This window comes from Hippocampus bargibanti, linkage group LG17, assembly GCF_051943395.1.
Source record: "Hippocampus bargibanti isolate YZ-2025 linkage group LG17, ASM5194339v1, whole genome shotgun sequence".
Classification (NCBI taxonomy): domain Eukaryota; kingdom Metazoa; phylum Chordata; class Actinopteri; order Syngnathiformes; family Syngnathidae; genus Hippocampus; species Hippocampus bargibanti.
In genome coordinates, this window is record NC_142750.1 from 9,436,842 (window position 1) to 9,458,115 (window position 21,274).

General features: G+C 42.9%; 2 protein-coding genes across 3 annotated transcripts; both read left to right on the forward strand.

Annotated features, from left to right (window-relative positions):
* Positions 1-245: 245 nt before the first annotated feature.
* LOC148885590 (sodium channel protein type 4 subunit alpha B-like) lies at positions 246-15,273 on the forward strand. Its single transcript, XM_089019500.1, is given in 31 exon segments — positions 246-486; positions 1,721-1,904; positions 2,011-2,139; positions 2,247-2,364; positions 2,732-2,822; positions 2,981-3,109; positions 3,211-3,293; positions 3,359-3,562; positions 3,638-3,701; positions 3,784-3,925; positions 4,003-4,200; positions 4,406-4,454; positions 4,962-5,197; positions 5,323-5,394; positions 5,470-5,562; positions 5,643-6,008; positions 6,107-6,299; positions 6,364-6,527; positions 6,600-6,669; positions 6,768-6,922; positions 7,007-7,180; positions 9,993-10,106; positions 10,181-10,465; positions 10,939-10,992; positions 11,106-11,243; positions 11,324-11,428; positions 11,514-11,784; positions 12,129-12,753; positions 13,264-13,408; positions 13,540-13,623; positions 13,719-15,273. Coding segments are annotated over 31 exon segments (5,154 nt in total). The 5' UTR covers positions 246-385; the 3' UTR covers positions 14,037-15,273.
* Positions 15,274-16,949: 1,676 nt separating this feature from the next.
* gh1 (growth hormone 1) lies at positions 16,950-19,788 on the forward strand. 2 transcript variants are annotated; one of them, XM_089018181.1, is made up of 6 exons: positions 16,950-17,044; positions 18,385-18,521; positions 18,618-18,734; positions 19,193-19,336; positions 19,407-19,553; positions 19,634-19,788. In XM_089018181.1, the coding sequence occupies exons 2-6, from the start codon at positions 18,408-18,410 to the stop codon at positions 19,694-19,696; spliced, it is 585 nt and encodes a 194-aa protein (XP_088874307.1). In that variant the 5' UTR covers positions 16,950-17,044; positions 18,385-18,407; the 3' UTR covers positions 19,697-19,788. The 2 variants fall into 2 exon arrangements, with proteins under 2 accessions (XP_088874307.1, XP_088874306.1); XM_089018180.1 differs by lacking the exon at positions 16,950-17,044 and adding an exon at positions 17,819-18,241.
* Positions 19,789-21,274: the final 1,486 nt, after the last annotated feature.

Here is a 21,274-nt window from a genome sequence, read left to right on the forward strand (position 1 = left end):
AAGAATACTTGGCAGTAGACACAGTCATGCACAAGAGGTTGAATTGATGAGGCTGCGAAGCTCTTTCTCTCTGCCAGATGTTTCGGAACAAAAGCACTTCATATTCCTGACAAATTGGGTCATCAACAGGAAGTCTGTTCATGAAAACGGGGAGTCGATCAGGGGGCCCGTCCGTGAAAGGGATGCACTGTGCATAAGGGGTGGGCGGGTTGAAACATTCGCATTGGAGATTTACGATATCACCAGGGTAACAGAATTCTTGGCAATGAAGATACTCAGAGGTCACCCCAAAAGGACAGGAACGCAATGAAGAGTGGAGTGCAGAAGCACACACAGGCAGAGCATCAACAGAGAGTGTAAGGGGAGTGTGAGCGCTGCTGCAGCAATGAGAAGTAAAAACACATTTTGGGACTTTTGGGGGACTAAAACAGAGGAAGAGGAGATTGGGAGACAAGCGGCTCAGTTGAAGCCTTTAACCACAGAACTGTGAGTGTGACGCAGTCGGTATTGACAATTTCAGCATTTTGATTCTTGAACTGTCTACTTTTTTTGCATACTTTTTTTTTTTATGAAATAGCTGAGGGAAACAAACCAAGAAAGTACATTGCAATTGTTAACAAACATTTTTTTCCTTTCATTTTTTTTTCGAAATACGTTTTTTTTTTTTTTTTTTTTTTTTTTTTTTTTATAGTTTTGTCTGGGCAAGTCATTAATTTAGCACAATTGCTCGGTGGTTTTGAGCTCCAAAACTTAAATCTAAGCTTTCTATGGGTGTGTCCCACTGAGGGTGGCGGCCATGCTCGAGCCAGCCGTCTTGGAGCAGTAGGCGGGGTATACCCTGCACTCGTTGCTAACCAATTGCAGGGCCTGCAAGGCCTTCTCTGCTAGCCTAAAAATATCTGAATCAAAGACTAAAGGGAATTATATGTTATTTATACATTCTTATTACATAATTTCAAATTGTCTTTCAGCTTCCTTTGATTACTTTTCCCCTGTTGTGCTACTTCCAGATGTGTGTTTTCATATTTAAGCATTTAACCAATCACATTTCAGCCATCATTTGTTACCAGGGTTAGAAATCTACCTGGATGCCGTCACAATCAGTTCTGCAGGCCCTGGAGCGTCAAATGTATCAATCAAACCGTTGATCTAACCAATCAGATTTCAAGTTGGTGACGCGCAGGGCCTGCTCGCAGGCCTGGGTAACGTCTGAGTTTTTGCAAACTATGATTGGCTAATCACCAGTCAATCATAGTATCACCAGCCTCTAGTGAGAAGAGCATACTTGCCAGAGCTAGCTAAACACTCTATCTGTACCGAGGTGCATAGGATATGTTGTTGATAGTATGTGTTTATTTAATTACGGTTTTGTCAACCCAAAATAGCTGACAGCTGCAAAACAGTCACAGCTGTGGATTGATTCAGACGTAGCACTACTGAAGGCCCTGGGGTGATATGCACGCCCCCCCACTGTCATGCATAGAGGAACAATTTAGTGTTCAATGAATCTTCCATGCATGTGTTTTTGGAATGCGGAAAGAAATTGGAGTACCCTGAAAGAACATGTAAACGGAAATTCCAGGAAACGACAGTTCCTGGAATTGAACATCTGGTTTCTGTACCGTGATGCCAACATGCTAAGCAGTCGTCCACTGTATACGTGACACAAGACATTAAATTGATTTGCGGCCCTCTTTTATGCATGCATTTCCACACACAGGAAGATGTTGCTAGGTAACAGCGCTTTGCGGGAGCAGCTGCAGAATAGCAAGATGGTGTCTCTCCTGCCTCCTGTTGGAAAAGAAGTCTTCCGTAATTTTACCGCTGGCTCGCTGAAGGAGATTCAAGGACGCCGTGAAGTCAAAGAAAAGGAACGACAAAAAGGAAAAGATGACAGCGTCCTGGTAGGGTTCGCTGTTTGCCTTTCAGAGATAAATCCAGTTGTGTTTTTTTTAAAGGAACGCATGGCTTGGAGCTTGTCATTTGATTGGCTATTTTTGTCATTGACAGATGACAGAAGAGCATCAGAATCCTGACTTGGAGAGTGGGAAGACCCTCCCATTCATTTTTGGTGACCCACCCCCTGAATTTCTCAACACCCCGCTAGAGGACTTGGATCCCTTCTACCAAACAAAGAAGGTCTCTAAACTGGATCCCGTTGAACAAATTATGTGTCTCTGCAGATACTGCTCTTTTTTTGTGTGGGGGGGACATCTTGATCCAATCTGACTTTGTTATCACTCCAGAGGTTTATTGTTCTCGATGGACAAAAAGTCATCCACAGATTTAATGCCGATCCTGCTTGCTACATGCTGAGTGCTTTCAACCTCATGAGAAACACTGCGATTAAGATCCTCCTTCACTCATATCCTTTACGGCGCAGGCCTGCTCGTGCCTCACGGCGTTTTGTAAGTGCCACAAAGAAAAAAGGAAATAAAAAGCAAACCAGGCATGCCACTTTTCCTAAAATCTGCACTAAATTTCTAAATCATCTTATGTATTTAAATTTAAAAAAAAACTTTAGCTCAAATAGAGACCACCCCTAAAGCCAGAATCAAACCCTACAGAGATAATCTTTATCACAGACACTGAGGGTGACATGCCAACGACTCGCCTGTTGTCAATATCAAATAAAGCAGACTAACAAAGGATTAAAAGATATCGCATCCACCTAACGCTATGCCCATCTGTCTGTTCACCGTGTGCTGGTTTGTTCCTTCACAAAATTCTACTTTTTTCCAAGCTTTTATCCTGCTAACAGTTGTGAGCAATTGTGTCTTCATGACAATGACAAATCCGCCAGAGTGGAGCAAGTTTGCCAAGTGAGTTCCACCTGAAACATTGACGCCATTGTGTGTGTTTGTATGAGTGAGAGACACTGAAACTGGACAATCAGGATTACAATCGCCTCTCAAGTTCTAACGTCTGTCAGCGAGTAAAAGCAATCCTGTGAAAGGAAATCCTGTGTGTCGTTGAACAGGCCCACTTTTATCGCCATCTACGTCTTTGAGGTGCTGGTCAAAGTTGCTGCCCGAGGTTTCTGTGTCGGTCAGTTCACCTACCTTCGGGATCCGTGGAACTGGTTGGACTTGATGATCATCTGCACGGCGTAACACACAATCACACATTCACACATGCTACGATGATGATGATGATGATGATGATGATGATGATGATGATGATGACCTAAAGATGATGCTCTGTTTTCAGATATCTGACAGAAATGGTTCATTCGGGAATTGTTTCTGCTTTCCAAGTCCTTCCGGCAATAAAGCTCATCCCAGCCATACCTGGTACATGCGCATGTGTGTGAAATATCACAAGACTCGCGATTTTATATGTTTTTTTCTCTTACCAGGTGTGAAGAAAACACTGGGAACACTGGGGCAAACTGTCAAGAAGATGGCTCACGTCATCGTTCTGAGCCTCGTCTGCCTCAGTGTCCTGGCTGCTCTTTCACTACATAACTTTATGGGTTTCTTGCGGCAAAAGTGTGTCCAGATGCCACCCAGCAACTACTCATTCGAAGACTTTGATTATAAAGACTATATCAACAACCTCGGTTTGAATCAGATGTTTTTCTCTGTCAGATGTGTGATATCAATTTGAAATTGTCACATATGTGTTTGTCTACCAGAAAACCATTATTATCTGCCAGGACATAATGATGCTCTGGTGTGTGGAAACAAGTCCGGTGCTGGGTATGTGTACGAGTAATACACACTCGCTGTCCAATCTTGGCTGAGAAGTTGTGAAAACGGGTCAAATGTTTGCTTGTTTTAGGATCTGTCCAGAGGGATATATGTGTTTAAGGGCGGGGCGGAACCCAAATTATGGCTACACCAACTACGATTCCTTTGGTTGGGCTTTCCTGGCTCTCTTCAGATTGATGACTCAAGACTTCTGGGAGAACCTATTCCAATTGGTCAGTGACGAGATGTTTGTAGATCACGTTACTGTTACCTCCATATGTTGACCCGTTTCACTGGTTTGTCTCGACAGACGTTGCGCGCAGCCGGTCATGCCTATACCATCAGCTTCTTGGTCGACATTGTGCTGGGCTCTTTTTGCCTCTGCAGCCTCATTGTGGCGGTGGTTGCCATGGCACTTGTGGAACAGAAGCAAGCGGAGACGGCCGAGGCCAAACGGAAGACAAAAGAATATGCTCTTGTTTTGGAGATGCTGAAGGAGAAAGAGAAGGTCAGGTGACGTGGAGCTTAATAATGTCCTGTTCTAGGTCCAATTCAGTTGAGTGTAGTGTGTGTGCGTGTGCATGTGCGCGTGTGTGTGCGTGCGTGTGCATGTGTGTGCGTGTGTGTGTGTGTGTGTGTGTGTGTGTGTGTGTGTGTGTGTGTGTGTGTGTGTGTGTGTGTGTGTGTGTGTGTGTGTGTGTGTGTGTTTGCAGGTGGATGGGAGTGCTTGCCTCACCGAGAAGCAGAATTCATCAACAGCAGGTGTTAACTCACACACGCACACACGCATATATATATATATATGTATATATATTTCATATATAGTATGTGAGATCAAAAACACCCAAAATTTAAACAGGACAAAAAAATGGATGACAACTGATGTATTGATCGTTATTGGATTAAAACTTTTCAAAAGATCATCCATCCGTCCATTTTCCTAACCGCTAAATCCTCATTAGGGTAGCGGGGGATGCTGGAGCCTAGCCCATCCGTCTTTGGGCACCAAGCGGGGGACACCCTGAATTGTTTACAAGCCAATCGCAGGGCACACAGAGACAAACAGCCAGCCACTCTCACATTCACACCTTGGGACGAGTTGGAGTGTTCAATCAGTTTTTGGAATGTGGGAGGAAACTGGAGGACCCGGGGGGAAAACCCACGCGGGCCTGGGGAGAACCTGCAAACTCCACACAGGGAGGCCGAACCGGGTCTTGAACTTCCAAAGATCATATATTGGTTTATTTAATTCAATCAATTCATTTTCAGTGTGTGAGGATGAGCAACGGCCGTGCTCACCGTGCTGCCGCACTTTCACTGACGTCTTCCTCAAGTGGACCTGTTGCAAATCTTGCCGGGCTCAGCAGCAACTACGCCATTTTGTCACTGACCCCTTCTTCGATCTCGCCATTGTCGTGTGCCTGATCCTCAACATCATTTTCATGGCCATGGTGCATTTTCCGTTGACGGAACAGTTTGAGGAGCTGCTCGCAACTGCCGGGATGGTCAGTGGAGGGTTTGAGAAGTTGTCTATGTTCCTGTTTATAGATCGAGGGAATAATACCCACAAAGTTGTTTATTATGTTTGAGATTAACTCTTGATCTCTCACCCCGTCACCCACCGCCTCAGGTCTTCACAGCCATTTTTGCAGTTGAGGTGGTGATAAAACTTCTGGCCATGGGTCCCTTCGCGTTCTTCCAGGTTACTATTTCTGTGAATGTCTTTAGCATGCAAACCGATTGCAAATATGACTTCCAGTCATTCTCATGATTCCAGGTTGGGTGGAACATTTTTGACACTGTTATTGCCGTCCTTACGGTGCTCGACTTTATATTGGCGGATATTTCCGGGATGAGCATTTTGAGGGTGGTAAGTTTCATCATTGACTCATATCATCTTCCCAATGGCCTTCCTGATCAATAAAGTGTCTCACTTGGTTGGCTCTATAGTTCTGTGTGATGAGAGTATTTAGGTTGGCCAGGTGGTGGCCAACTTTCAACGCTTTACTGAAGCTCATCAGGAGTTCCTTGGGTGTTCTGAGGAACTTCAGTCTGCTTCTGGCCATCATCACCTTCACATTTTCGGTGATTGGAATGCATCTGTTTGGAGAGGACTACGAATCCAATGTCTGTCGCATCTCAAGTGACTGCACGCTTCCTCGCTGGCACATGGTTGATTTTTTCCATGCATTCCTCGTCATCTTCCGAATTCTTTGCGGGGAGTGGATTGAGACAATGTGGGATTGCATGGAGGTCGGAGGTCAGCCTGGGTGTCTTATCTTCTATCTGTTTGTGGTGGTCATCGGAAAGCTGACGGTGAGTCACCACGGATGGAACTACAAATCATTTCCGACAGTTGCTTAGACCTGTTCTAGACCCTTGGGTTTTTTTAAGTGTTCCCCATTTACATACAGGTTTTGAGTCTGTTCCTGACCCTCTTGATAAAATGTCCCTATGGAGCTCATCGGGCAGCTTCAGAAGGAGAAGGACAAAACAAACTGCTCATGGCCTTCAACCGGATGAAGGGAGCGGTCATCGGCATAAAGTCCCCGATGGACAAGAAGCCTGAACGGAAGCCCCAATCAAAAATCAATCTAAATCCTCCAGGTAGGAGCCATATTGAATTTGTTTCCACCACCATGACCCAACAGAATGCCATTCTCGGTCTTAGGACTTAAAAATGACAAGGGGGACAAGAAGGAGTTCTTGGCACTTAATTTTGTAAGCTCAGAAGAGCCAGAATCGGAGGTCAAGGATCTTCATTGTCATAAAACCCCCAAAAATGGATCCCAAACATTCGGAAATCAAGATGATGATGAAGAAAAGGACTTGAAAGTAAATTCGTCATCACGAGCGATATAAAAACTACAGACCTAAGGCACTCAAATGAAATATCTTGTTTGCTAGCACGGCGACTCATCAGTGGGCACGCACAAACGTGGTGACCAGGATACACCTGCCAAGTGCTTCTGTGACCGTATGAACACACGCATACGCTCAAATTGGCACTGAAAACGAAATGACGATTGAAGGCTTTGCATTTTGTGTGTGTTTGTATGTGTGCGTGTGTTTCAGAGTGTTACCGGTGCTGTCCCATCTTGAACATGGACTCATATCCATCAGGACTCCGTATCTGGTTAAATTTGAGGCGTACGTGCCTCTCCGTGGTTGACCACAAATATTTTGAGGCATTCATTACCTTTGTGATCCTACTGAGCAGTGTCACTCTGGTAAATATTTGTCCCTTTTTATGATATCATTGACTCATCGGTATATTCTAATGTTTATGATTGTCAATGTTTTCTGGAGCGCAGGCCATTGAAGATATCCACCTGGAGAAGCGATGGGTGATCAAAACCATTTTGCAGTATGCTGATCACGTGTTCACGTTTGTGTTTGTGCTGGAGATGATTCTGCGGTGGTTTGCTGGCGGATTCAAAAAGTACTTCACCAACCCCTGGTGCTGGCTGGACTTCCTTGTCGTGCTTGTAAGACACACTCAGTCTCATAATGCGAACATTCCAAAATACACACGAGAGTAACGCACGTAGCTAGCGCCGTGATATGAATGTGACCAAATACCGTGATATCTCGACTTACGAATGTTTCTTCATACAAAATATTTCAAGTTACGATACGCCTCAACAGGAAATATTGCTTCTTGTTACAAAAACTATTTCAAGATACAAAAGGTAAAAAATAAAATACAGTACCAGCTGCGACTCGCAATTCTGAATGCAACATACCTCTAGCTCAGGGGTGGGCAAACTTTTTGACTCGCGGGCCGCATTGGGTTCTAAAATTTGACAGAGGGGCCGGGCCAGGAGCATTTGGAGGGAGTGTTTGGGCCGGAAATACTCCGAACAAGTTATGTCCATAATTTATAAAATCACTTCAAATGACTTCGACTGAGCGTATTTTACAAAGATTCCACAGCATATAGCTATAGTTTACGTTTTAAGACTTGCGCTGAATATTCATGAAGTCTTATTTTCGAGTTGATGACGATCCCCATGTGACGTCACGTTTGGACCGCCCCTGACCGAGAAAGCGACATACAATGCATTTTGGGTACTTTGTTTGGTCTGAAAACTTCGTGTTGATCCGTGTTGATGGTGAAATTAGAAGGAAAACACATAAATAACGCCATGGTGAATCGTTGTGTGTTGCACCAAGACAACTATTTGATATTCGCTGACACAAATTCCCAGCTGACAAATCAGCCCATTTCCAACGGAGCTTGGGCGCAATCTTCTGCTTTTTCTGGGTGCTACATTTCTGTCCTTGACGGCTCGAATTGATATGGGAGGACTCCTAGAATCAATTGCAAACATTTATGCTTTCCTCTTCAGAAGAACAAGAAAACATCTTCTCCGAATCTGAAGCCATTGTTTTGATTCTCGAGCAAGGCAAGACGTCTTGGCGTGACGTCACGAACAAGGGGGTGGGACCTTCTGAAACTGGCCATTTCCGGATTCATTTTGAAGTCATTTTTATTGGTGTTTTTCATTTAACTAAAAATATCAGCCTGCCTGTTTTGGGTATTTTAGATGCTATAAAACGTTTTTCGGATGTCAGTGGGAAACACAAAAAAATGGTGCCGGTTGTCCTTTAAATGTAGTGTGTACAAACCTCATAGCACAGTAAGACCCCAATTTATTAACTGTCTTTCAAATGTGAAAGATATCCCTGATCAGGTAAATTTGTCTCAAGGAATATGGCGTTTACATACTATTTCGCAGATACTTGGAGGAGGAAATGGAAATAGATTAAAATAACATATGCACTGTGATTTATCAAGATTGCGTCTGTTTTTAATAGGTTTTCATTGGAGGGGCAAAGTTAAAGAAATCAACATTTATTGAAAAATGGAATCACTTAAAACATTCAAAACATATTATTCCACAAGGAAATATTCAAGCTCAATAATACCTACTTGTGTTAAATTCCGCCAAATCATAGATGGTTTGTCCTGACCGCGCGCTCAACAAACTCCTCACTGACGCTCTCGCCTTCACGCGCTAACAAAACACGTGTACCGTCGCCGAGCACACAAACATAGACTACCTGCAGTTGAAATTTGCATACTCGGCTCGGCAGCCAATCAGAAGCCTGCTTCTTTCTTCCGGACTTTCGCAAGCGTTACAAAGTCGTGCAATTGCATGTCATTTTCCAAAATAGATGCACAGAACCTAAGACTAGAAGAAAGATTCAAAAGAAGCTAACAACATATGTGACGCTACAAAACGTAAATTTACATTAAACCGTGACTGTAAAGTGTACGTGAGACTTATGAAAGGGGCTTAGTGGCTCGTAGGAAGCAATGCAAACGTTGCATTGTGCACCACAACGGCAATCGACTACTGTAGCAAAATTTACAGCTTTGCGTATTTGCCGTAATTAAGCAAGGTAGCGTTTGTAGTTAGTGCATTCTTGATTAAAAAAAATTCTTTATACTTTGTGACAATGTTTTTTTAATGGGATTGGTTTCATTTTGCTTCAAGTTGTGAAAAATGGGGCAGGCAACTTTTCAGTTATCTGCCCTGTTGTTCGCTCGCTTTTTGTCATGAGTTTTAGACACTGTACTATAATTTGGGCAAGTTCGGCGGGCCGGATTGAAAAGCCTAACGGGCCGTATGTGGCCCGCGGGCCGTAGTTTGCCCATGTCTGCTCTAGCTGCTCTGCCATTAGATATTACCGAGCATCTTCCTGGCCTCCCATTGGCTAAGAGGGAACTCTGCCCTTATATAGAGTTCGGGCCATATTGTAGTTATGGTTTTCTCTTGGGAGCCGTTATGAATTTGGGGAAGTCATTAGAATGTTTCATCCCCTCCACATATTACATATAGAGCGCTCAACAAATTAATGAATCGCTAGTTTTCAAATCTGAAGTAAAAAATAATGACTGTTATTGTGGTTTACATTGGACAATTTAAAATGTCGGTTCAAACTATAGCAAGCATCATGATATTTCACAAGTTTGGTTTGCTTTCACTGGCCGAATAAAATGATGTGGCGGACCAAATTTGGCCCCATGGCCTTGACTTTGACACCTGCGGTCTACGCATTCCTATGCCATGACAGTTACTGAGAAAAGGCCATGGTTTTGGGAAGAACCAGAGTACCTCAGAGTGACTTTGACATAATAAAAACATTTTCTAACAGCATATGATAAGCTTAAGTTTCTCACACAGACCCAGAATCTTTTTATACTTTAAGTCAGGAGATCATCAAGTCCAAAGTTTATAAAACATATCAAGCCGAGCGTACCGTGACCAAATCTTTGTCGTCATCTGCCAGATAGCTCTTCTTTCCTCGACTGCTACCATTCTGGGAATTCCTCAGCTGGAACCCATCAAATCATTGAGGACTGTGAGACCTCTTAGGCTCTTGTCTCGCTTTGATGGCACAAAGGTGAGCAAGACAGCAGGGCACCGCTCATCCACGTGGACTCACTTGTTCACGCGGCATTTTCGCTGGTCCTACAGGTGGTGGTGACGACACTGGTCGCAGCCTGCCCGTCAATCCTGGATGTGCTGCTGGCTTGCCTGGCTTTGTGGTTGATTTTCAGCATCCAGGGAGTGAATATGTTTTCCGGAAAGTATTTTTATTGCATCAACGGTACTTCCCAAGAGATATTTCACACCCAAGACGTCAACAACAAGACGGATTGTCTCTTTCTGATCGAAGAAAACTTGACCGAGGTCAGATGGAAGAATAGCCTCTTCAATTTTGACCATGTTTCCATCGCTTACCTGTCACTCCTGCAAGTGGTCAGTCAAAAGTCTACCAGATTTATAAAATCCGCTTGCATGTATACGCTGGATGCAATCTGATATATATATATATATATATATATATATATATATATATATATATATATATATATATATATATATATATATATATATATATATATACGGTATGCAGTACAAGTCATAAGTTTGGAAACACCTTTGATTGAAATGGTCTCACATTCAAAGGGAAAACTCAATCTATATTGATATTTGTTTGTTTTTAAGAATAGCTCCATCAATATTTCTCCATAATCTTACTGATTCAGCCATCTGATGATTTGGCGGTCGATGTGTTCATCTACAAATAAGGAAGTTTACGAGTAATGAAAAAAAAAGTAGAATCAGGTGGTGGTGTATCCAAACTTTTTGATACCTTGATACTGTATATCAATAACATCACGTCAAAGATTGCCCCTTTTTTTACTCAATTGACTGACTGTTTCTCCCAGGCGACTTTTAAAGGCTGGATGGACATAATGTATTCAGCAGTGGACTCAAAACAGGTTCGTCACCCTGCACTATCACAATTACATTGAATAGCAAATTTAAATAATGGTCTGTAACATACATCGTCCTGTACGTGTTTGTGCGTACGTGTACATGCGACTACGTGCAGATTGAGGCGCAGCCAGAGTATGAGGCAAACGTGTACGCAATTCTCTACTTTATCATTTTCATCGCCTTTGGCTCCTTCTTCACTTTCAACTTCCTCATCGGCGCCATTTTCCACCACCTCAAGCAGCACAAAGCCAAGATAGGTTTACACACGCATGCAAATCATGTTCTACTTGTATCTTCACATTAATTTGAAGGGGATTTGTTCTGTTTGTTCACTTGGGAGCGATAGGTCTTTTCATGACAGAGGAACAGATGAAAATATACAATTCCCTGAAGACCTTTAGCTGTAAGAAACCGCAATGCTCCGTTCCTCGACCACAAGTGAGTCCTACTCCTACCCGCCTTAACACACATGTTGTGGGTCATCGTTTCAATTGTCTGCAATGTTTCTACTGTGTGTCATCAGAATAAGATTCGGGGTTTCCTCTTTGATCTTGTGACCAAAGATGCCTTTGATATCTTCTTCATGGTGTTCGCTTTCGTCCAAGTGGTCGCCATGATGGTGGAAACGTGGCACCAGAGCAATGAAAAGGAATTTATTTTACATTGGATTCACTTTGTCATCATCCTTATCTTTACCGCCGAGTTTGTGGTGAAGGTCACTGCACTGGGACGACATTACTTTGCGTTTGGATGGAACATCTTTGACTTTGTGCTGGTCATCCTCTTCATTTTGGGTGAGTCAACATATATTGCCACATAGTTCAAGCCCTTAGAGCTGTTTTCAAAGTCAAAGTCAAAATCAGCGTTATTGTCAAATATGCTCATATGCATGACATACAGCACAGATGAAATTACTGTCCTCTCTGCCCCAGCATGCAAGGCACTTATAATGACTTTAACAAACATAAACATGAAAACGCCAATTTGCCGGAAGAGGGGAGCCGCTGCGTGTTCACACGCCTTGAGTTGTTTATAACGAGCTCAGAGGGGATCGAGCCTTTTCCGTTTCTTGACGTAGATGAGTGTACACTTGCCTTTGGTTGATTCATTTAACTTTGATGAATGTTTCATCTTTCAGGATTGTTCCTGGCAGACTTGTTCGAAAAGTACTTCTTGTACGCGACCCCACTCTTCATTGTGATCCGACTGACTCGAGTCTGCCGAATCCTTCATCTCTTCCGCTTCACTAAAGGAGCCCAAAGATTGCTCAGAGTTTTGATGAGGTCACTCCCTGCCCTTTTCAACATAGGGTTCTTCCACTTTATCATCATGTTCACATTCTCCGTCTTTGGCATGAAGTACTTTGCCTATGTGAAGAAAGGAGGTATGATAGATGACATATTTAACTTTGAGACATTCTGGAGCAGCGTCATCTGTTTGTTTACCATCACGACATCCGCCGGGTGGGATGGTTTTCTCCATATCACCATGCAAAAGCCACCTGACTGCGATCCGTACAAGGAAAACGCCGGATCGCTTGTCGAGGGAGACTGTGCTAGTCCGGCGATGGCCATCGTCTTCTTCACGTCCTACGTTATCTTGTCTTTCTTGGTGGTGATCATCATGTACATTGTCGTCATTTTGGAACACTTCAATATGGCTGACGAGGGGAGCGGAGGCGAGCTTTGCAAGGCCGACTTTGAGATGTTTTGTGAAACCTGGGAGAGGTTTGACCCACACGGATCAGGTTTTATTCACTCCAGGTGAGCTATATCAGCACAAGTTTTATTTTGTGCAACACTGGGATTTTCTGCCATCATCATCATCATCATCATCATCATCATCATCATCAAAAGCGAAACAAAGTCTTGAAATATTTCCCTTTATATGGGGTGAACTGATATCAGATAAATTACACTTTAAAATACAATTTACTGACATAAATTCACTTAACCTCGACATTGATATTTTTGGGATGCACCCTGGGACACTGACCAATTGAAATCAGTCAAGGGTTTTGAGTCACACGTAGGAAAACATCAGCAAATTTGGGTTATGCCCAGTTCCTGAGTGGACGTGCCTAAGACCGCATTCATGTAGGAATAATTTTGGACACATGAGAGCCATTTGGATCTATCCAAAAGCTGAATTGAGAAAATACATTCTGGTCCATGTCCTGGTCAGAGCTTCAAAAATTAAAAGATATTCATATGTAACTTTCCCCACTGAAAAATGTCATTGTGCAACCTATGATTCTTGCCGTTGAACTTTAGCCAGCTGTCAGATTTCTGCAATGATCTGAAAGAACCGCTGAGGATTGCTAAACCAAACACAATTAAAGTGATCAGCATGGATTTGCCTCTGGCTTCTGGGGACAAGATCCACTGCCTCGACCTCCTGGAGGCCCTCACTGCTCAGGTGATGCGTTGACATTTTTTAAATCCTTTCATGTATCTTGTAACCTAATAAACTGACAAAGTGGCCACTGTAGTAACTGCTGTCTCTGAAAGGGTTACTACTGTGTTGCTCAAAATTCCATGTGTGTCCAGGTGCAAGGAATTTCAGTTGAGTTGGAGAAGCTAAAAGCTAAGATGGAGAAAAGGCTCAAGGCCCGCAGCCCTTCAAAAGTCATGGTCTGTTGTCCTTTCTTCTACCGTCTGACACAATGAAACTTTTTCCCCCACCATTTCCGGGTGCGGCGTTATTTCTCATAAATTGTCACCCGCAGGAATCCTATCAACCAATCAGCAGCACTCTGAGACGAAAGCAGGAAGATGTCGCGGCAACCGTCATCCAAAGAGCATATCGGAAACACGTGGGGCAATCACCAGTCAAAGTAGGAGAGGCGGCTTGTCCCGATGGTTTGGGCATCCAGCAGGATTGAGATGAAGAACAGTCAATCCAGGTGCAGCTCCGCATGCCTGTCAACCTGTACGTTTTTGCGGTACAAAGTACGTTTATTATGCATTTTAATACGTGTACGACATACAAGAAAATCTGTACGGAAAAACGCAAATTTGTCAATTATCAGTACCATCTAGTATAAACCGATTGCATTATTCATCATGTAATTTCATCATTTATTAAGAATATGTGCAGAATGATACAACGAAACAATATATACAATGTAACATGTTAAACCACATAAATAAACACGTTTGAAAAAAAATATGGTGTTTGATTATTTTGTAGTTTGTAAGGGAAAATACGACAGTTTGTAAGGGCATGGAGCTGTGGAGGTTGACAGGTACGAGCTCGGTAGCGTGCAGTGACAACCTGGTGCGTTTCATCATCTGATTACAGCCTTCTTTCTTGATGAAAAATGCTTTGTTAAAGAATTTAATCGGATGCCAGCATGCTAACTAATATTTGTAATCTTGCGTAGAGCTTTAGTAACCTCAAAAGCGAAGAAGAGAACACACTAAAATTCATCTTCGCCTTTGCGCTTCAAAGTCAAATTGTCCAGGAATTACTTAGAGAGCACTGTTATCATAACCGCTGATGTTCAAATAAGCATTCATGTACAATTATAGACTGTATGTACAACAGTGACGTGCGGTGAGGTTCATGGCTGGTGAGGCACTGACGTCATCACAGTCAGATTTACAAACATATGAACTCTACAGAGTAGCGTATTCACCATTTGATTGCCAACAGTTAACGTGTTTTGTTTAAAATGTCTTGTCCGCATTCTTTATATAAACTGTAGCAGAGAAAAAAAAGATTTAAAAAAAACATTGTGTTACCTTGACTTATAAATGACGTCCATGCGCCGCTCCTTCTGAAGAAAGGCATCAATAACTTTCAGTTATTGATGCAACAGTTTTAAAAGTCTCTCAATTTCTTTCAATTTCGATATGTAATCCTCCATTCTGAAAACTAAGGCCAAGCAACATGAAAAATGACAGGATGGTTGCACTTAACTTGCTAACTTTTTGCTGTCCTTGCTCTCACTAATTCTATTATTCTGCAGCCGAGGAGTACAGTGTTACAGCGGCTCCCCTCTCCCGGCAAATTGGCGTTTTCATGTTTATGTTTGTTAAAGTCAAAGTACAGTGTTTATAATGTAAAGTGACTCTACATTATATCCACCAGCTAAACTGTAAAAATTTAGTTCATATACTAAAAGTGCTTTTTCACACTTATAGCGATATGCAGAGGGACTGCTGCCTCACCGCTCGTCTCTACTTAGTATTTGAACGGTAAATGTGAAAATTCTGCGATTTTGAGAAATAAATCCAAAAATTGTGAAGTTAAATGGAAAATAAATTTAAATAAAATTTAAAGTACAAATCACTAAATAAATATAACTGTTTAATTTGTTTTTTCATTAGATATTTCCATGATGACAGGTGAGGCACAGCCTTACCTGCCTCCCCTGACTGTACGTCACTGATGTACAATATATATATATATATATATATATATATATATATATATACTTTTTGTATTATTATTGCTAACGCGTCAACGTCATAATGCAAAGATTATGGGTTCGACCCAGGCTCTGGCTTTCCTACATGTTTGCATGTTCTCCCCAGGCCTCTGTGGGATTTCTCTGGATATTAAGGTTTCCTCACACATTCCAAAAACATGCATGGCAGGTTAATGGAACACTCTAAATTGTCTCCGAGTGTGAGCAGGGATAGTTTATCTAGGTAGGCCTAGTAATTGGCAGCTGGTTTAGGGTGTCCCCTGCCAACTGCCCAAAGAGAGGTGGGACAGGCTCTAGCACACCCCGCGGCCCTTAAGGATACATGGATAAGAAAATGGATGAATGAAGAGATGGATTATTATGCAATAAAAATGTGAGGACAATGGCCAAGTTCTTGTTGATTTTGATATTTAGATTTTTTTCGTAGAAATTCCTATTTTTATGAAAGTCAAATGTTTTTGTTTCCAACTTTTTGTAGCCTAACCTTTTTCATCCATTCTGGAAAGATGAATAAATGTGACTTTGTACTTTTGCTATGATGTGTTTTGAGATTTTTTTAGTTTGCACACTTCGAAATGGTCACCTCGTGACCACATGGACTTGTTCATCACAGCCTCTCGTCACCACGGGGATGAAACGAGGGCACTGCTGGTTAAATGCAAGGCCCCGTATCGGCTGTCAAACCGTCGTGAATACGGACACAACGTGAAGGTCACAGCAATGAGCCCACAAGTACAGTTAGCAGTAATCGAATACTTTGCTGAAAGAAACAGAGCTTTATGTGATGACGCCTACCTAAATTGACCCTGCAAAAATGAGAAAAATAAAATAAATTATTAGTGTTGTATTTGATTCAATTCTTTTCAATTGCACCTTCAGGATATTACTAGAACTTTTTTTCACATGCTAAACAACCTCATAGCCTACACATTTACTATAGTGTTATAGATCTACAATAATATAATCTATATAATAATAATCTATAGTGTTACAGTTCTATAGTGTTACAGTTCACAATTCTAGTAGTAGTAGTAGTAGTAGTAGTAGTAGTGATATGTCTGCATTAGCTTAGTCCAAGACATTGTTGTGTATTAACTCATGCCAGACACATGCAAAAACGTGTCCACTCCAGTGCCAGGGTTTTTGTCATTGTCACTTGAATTCCAGGACCCACAGAATATTAAGTTTTAGGACTACATAAACATTCAATACAGCGTTACAAAACCTTAGACTCTCTTCTTTCATCAGAAAAAAAAGAGTTAATGCGCTTTAACAACAGCTGAAGCTGTAACAAAGCGCTAACATGGATAAGAGGCAAATGCTGCCCCCTCGTGGAAGGGAAAAAACATTGCTAGAGATCAGAGCAGTGCTTTATCGACACCCCCTGCAAGAATAACCAAAACCCGAACAAATTCAGGAATGCCGCTTCACGTCATACTTTTCAATTCCCGAATAAATTCGGGAATGGAGGCGCATGAGTTAATAACAGGAGTACTTTTTATATTATATATGTATATTTTCTCTTGCCTTTTGCATTGCAGTTACTCTCCCTGGTTTTAGAAGCTGGATTTAATGAAGACATCTCTTCATCAACGGTACAATCGTCCTTCAGAGGTTTGGTGAGTTAAAACAGTAATGATGCCATTGCCACAGCATTTGTCATCCAGTGACCTCATTTGGTCAATTGGAATCCAGTTGGTTTTTTTCACGTTGGACTTGTTTTTGTATTAAAGTCGAGCGGGGTTCATTTTATTTTGTTTGAACTTTACGATAAAAGGAAAATTTCAAATAGCAATTTGTGGGATGATTATTTAGTACCTATGAGACATATGGGATGGGGAGAAATCTGGTGGCAAGGGCCTCCAAAATACATTTTAGCTGAGGACCCTAATTTTGTCAGGGAGAATGGATCTTGTGTGGATGATAAATGGGTGATGGGTCATGTGGATGGACGGACGGACGGACGGACGGACGGACGGACGGACGGATGGATGGATGGACGGACGGACGGACGGACGGATGTATGGACGGATGGACACACCGATGGATGGATGGACGGACCGATGATGGATGGACGGTCAGGACCGATGGATGGAAGGATGGACGGATGAATGGACAGATGGACCGATGGATGGAAGGATGGATCGATGGACGCACAGTCATGATGGATGGATGGATGGATGGATGGATGGATGGATGGATGGATGGATGGATGGATGGATGGATGGATGGATGGCCGGATGAATGGACAGATGGACCGATGGATGGAAGGACGGATCGATGGATGCACAGTCATGACTGATGGATGGATGGATGGATGGATGGATGGATGGATGGATGGATTGTTCTTGGTGATGGATGGTATCTCTAACTGCTTAAGGCTAATGGGCAATAGAAGCAAGCCTGGAAGTTGTCGCATTGCATTTGTGAGACAAACATGTCAAAATGTCGCCGAGCACATTGCTGACGTGTTGTTGGTTGTTTTTCACTTGTGCGGCTGGTTAACATTCATATGCGTTGATGTGTCAATGTCCCAAAACACTGAATTATTCACATTGATGTGTGATGTAACCCTAAAAACTATTTTATCTCTTAGATTGACTTTATATTCTCCTTCCAAATTTGTCAAGAGTGAAGTTTTCAGAATTTACTTGAAAGTTGTCACATAAAAATAGTTTTAGTCCTAAATATGAAGGCATCGTTAATGCAACCACTTGATGTTTGTTGCTCATACATCTAATCATAATCGTGCTGATATAAAGGGGAGACGCCACAACATCGACAAAAGGCAAACTAAGGAGCAACCATGGACAAAGGTATGATGGCCTCTCATGTTCAACGTATTACTCTGACTGCAACATTGACCAATCATTTCTACTCTTTAGGTTTAAACCCTTTTTGTATAAGATAACCGGTACTCTCGTCAATGTCAAATGAAGTGACTTTACGTGTTGTACAGTTGTTCTATTCCTGTCGCTCGTGATGCTGGCCGGCGTCTCTTCTCAGCCAATCGCAGACAACCAGCGAGTCTTCTCCATCGCAGTCAGTCGAGTGCAACATCTCCACCTGCTCGCCCAGAGACTCTTTTCAGATTTTGTGAGTATCGCCAATAAACTACGGTGACTGAATCAACAGCCTCTTTTTTGTTAATGTGTGTTGTTTTAATAATGGACATTTATTGGTTTGTCTTAGGAGGGGTCCCTCCAAATGGAAGATCAGCGTCAACTCAACAAAATCTTCCTGCAGGATTTCTGCAACTCGGATTACATCATCAGCCCACTTGATAAGCATGAGACCCAACGAAGCTCGGTCATTTTGCCAAACCTCAACTCAATCTCAAACATTTTATTATTATAATCAAGGACTTTGCATGAACTCAACAATTTACAAGTTATTTTTCAACTCCCATTTTCAACTCTATATAAGTTCACATCGATTCTGTTAGGCTTGATTTAGAAAAATAATGCATTCATTTATTTTCAGATAAAAATATTAGATTTTATATACTGTATATATATACACTGCCTATACTATATTTACCCTGCTGATCAGGGTGAAAATATACATGTGTGGATATATATCAGAATCAGAAAGCCTTTAATAGTCCCACAATGAGGAAATTTGCAAAAACAATTATCTATGAATAACTAAGATCTAAATGCGGGAACTCTTGAATGAAAAACTAGCTGTTCGCGAACAGAAACGAAGTGAACTGTGAAAATGACCAAACCGAACAAGTGATGATGATATATTCTAATGGGGTTTAGGTTCTGAAGCTGTTGTCCATCTCCTATCGACTGGTAGAGTCATGGGAATTTCCCAGCCATTCCCTCTCTGGTGGCTCTTCTCCAAGAAATCAGGTTTCTTCAAAGCTGTCTGAGCTGAAGATGGGAATCCTCTTGCTGATCAGGGTGAAAATATACACACACACACACACACACACACACACACACTTGGATAAGAAATCTGCTATTCGTTCAGGCCAATCAAGATGGCGCTGAGATGTTCTCCGACAGCTCCGCCCTCCAACTGGCGCCGTACGGGAACTATTATCAAAGCGTGACGGAGGATGAGTCCTTGAAACGAATGTATGAACTCCTGGCGTGCTTCAAGAAGGATATGCATAAGGTATGCGCTGTGCCAGGGATGTGTACATTTGTGTGTTTGTCTTTATAATGATGACATTGAATGTATAAATGTCTTTGCAGGTGGAGACTTACCTGACGGTTGCCAAATGTCGACTCTCACCAGAGGCCAACTGCACTTTGTAGAACCGCCCTCGTTCAGCTCGCCTCTTCTTGGCTCATATTATCAATTTGACTTGGAAGTCAAATCTAATCATGAATTAAAATGTTTGCACTCATGCAGTCGGTTGTGAATTTTGGAACACCTGAAAAGAAAACTCGATGATAAAGCGGGGGAAGCATTGAGTGAAGATCACATACATAATAAGCAAGTTCCAGTGACACTGTCAAGTCAAAGTCAAAGTCAAAGTCAGCTTTATTGTCAAATATGCTAATATGCATGACATACAGCACAGATGAAATTAATGTCCTCTCGGACCCAGCGTGCAAGACATGCAAGGCACTTATAACGTGGCTAAAAAAGACATACAATTGACAACAGACAATACATGTAATTTCTGTATGTAAAGTGAGGTAGTGTCGTATGGAAAGTGAGGTAGTGACGTATGTAAAGTGAGGTAGTGACATATGTAAAGTGAGGAAGTGACGTACATAAAGTGACGTAATGTCGTAATTGCAAAACAAACAACTAGAAAGGGTTGAAGTGAGGTCTTGTCTAATGAGAAATAACAAAAAAAAATAGAGTTCAGGATGATCGTACAGCATGTAGCGTGTACTCAGAGTTCGGTGAGTGTGGCAGTGGGAAGGGGCAGGCTGGGCAGGGCTGGGAGGGAGTTGAGTCTCCGGACTGCCTGGTGGCAGAAACTGTCCTTGAGCCTGCTGGTCTTGGCTCGGAGACTCCGCAGTCTCCGACCCGATGGCAGCAGGCTGAAGAGGCTGTGGGAGGGGTGGGTGGGATCGCCAGCGATCCGGATGGCTCTGCGGGTGAGGCGGGCGTTGTAGATGTCCTGAAGGGGGGGGAGAGAGACACCGATGATCTTCTCAGCTGTCCTCACGATGCGCTGCAGAGTCTTACGGCAGGACACGGTGCAGGCGCCGTACCACACAGTGATGCAGCTGGTCAGGATGCTCTCTATGGTACCGCGGTAGAAGGAGGTCGTGATGGGGGTCGGGGCTCCAACTCTTTTGAGCTTGCGGAGGAAGTACAGGCGCTGGTGGGCTCTCTTGGCCATTGATGCCGTGTTGTGGCTCCAGGACAGGTCATCGGATATGTGCACTCCCAGGAACTTGGTGCTGCTCACTCTCTCCACTGCAGCACCGTCGATGGTTAGTGGAGCATGCTGGGGGCGCACTCTCCTGAAGTCCACAACAATCTCCTTCGTCTTCTCCACATTCAGACGGAGATTGTTGTCCTTGCACCACGTGGCCAGGCGGCTGACCTCGTCCCTGTAGGCTGTCTCCTCGTCGTTGTTGATGAGGCCCACCACAGTCGTGTCATCCGCAAACTTTATGAAGAGGTTGGAGCTGGGTGATGATGGTGAGCAGTCGTGCGTGAGCAGAGTGAAGAGGAGGGGGCTCATCACACACCCCTGGGGGGCCCCTGTGTTCAGCGTGATGGTGCTGGAAGTGTTGTCGCCAACTCTGACTGCCTGTGGTCTCCCCGTCAGGAAGTCCAGCAGCCAGTTGCACAGGGAGGTGCTGATCCCCAGTTTGCTCAGTTTATTGGTAAGCTGTTGGGGGATGATTGTGTTGAATGCTGAGCTG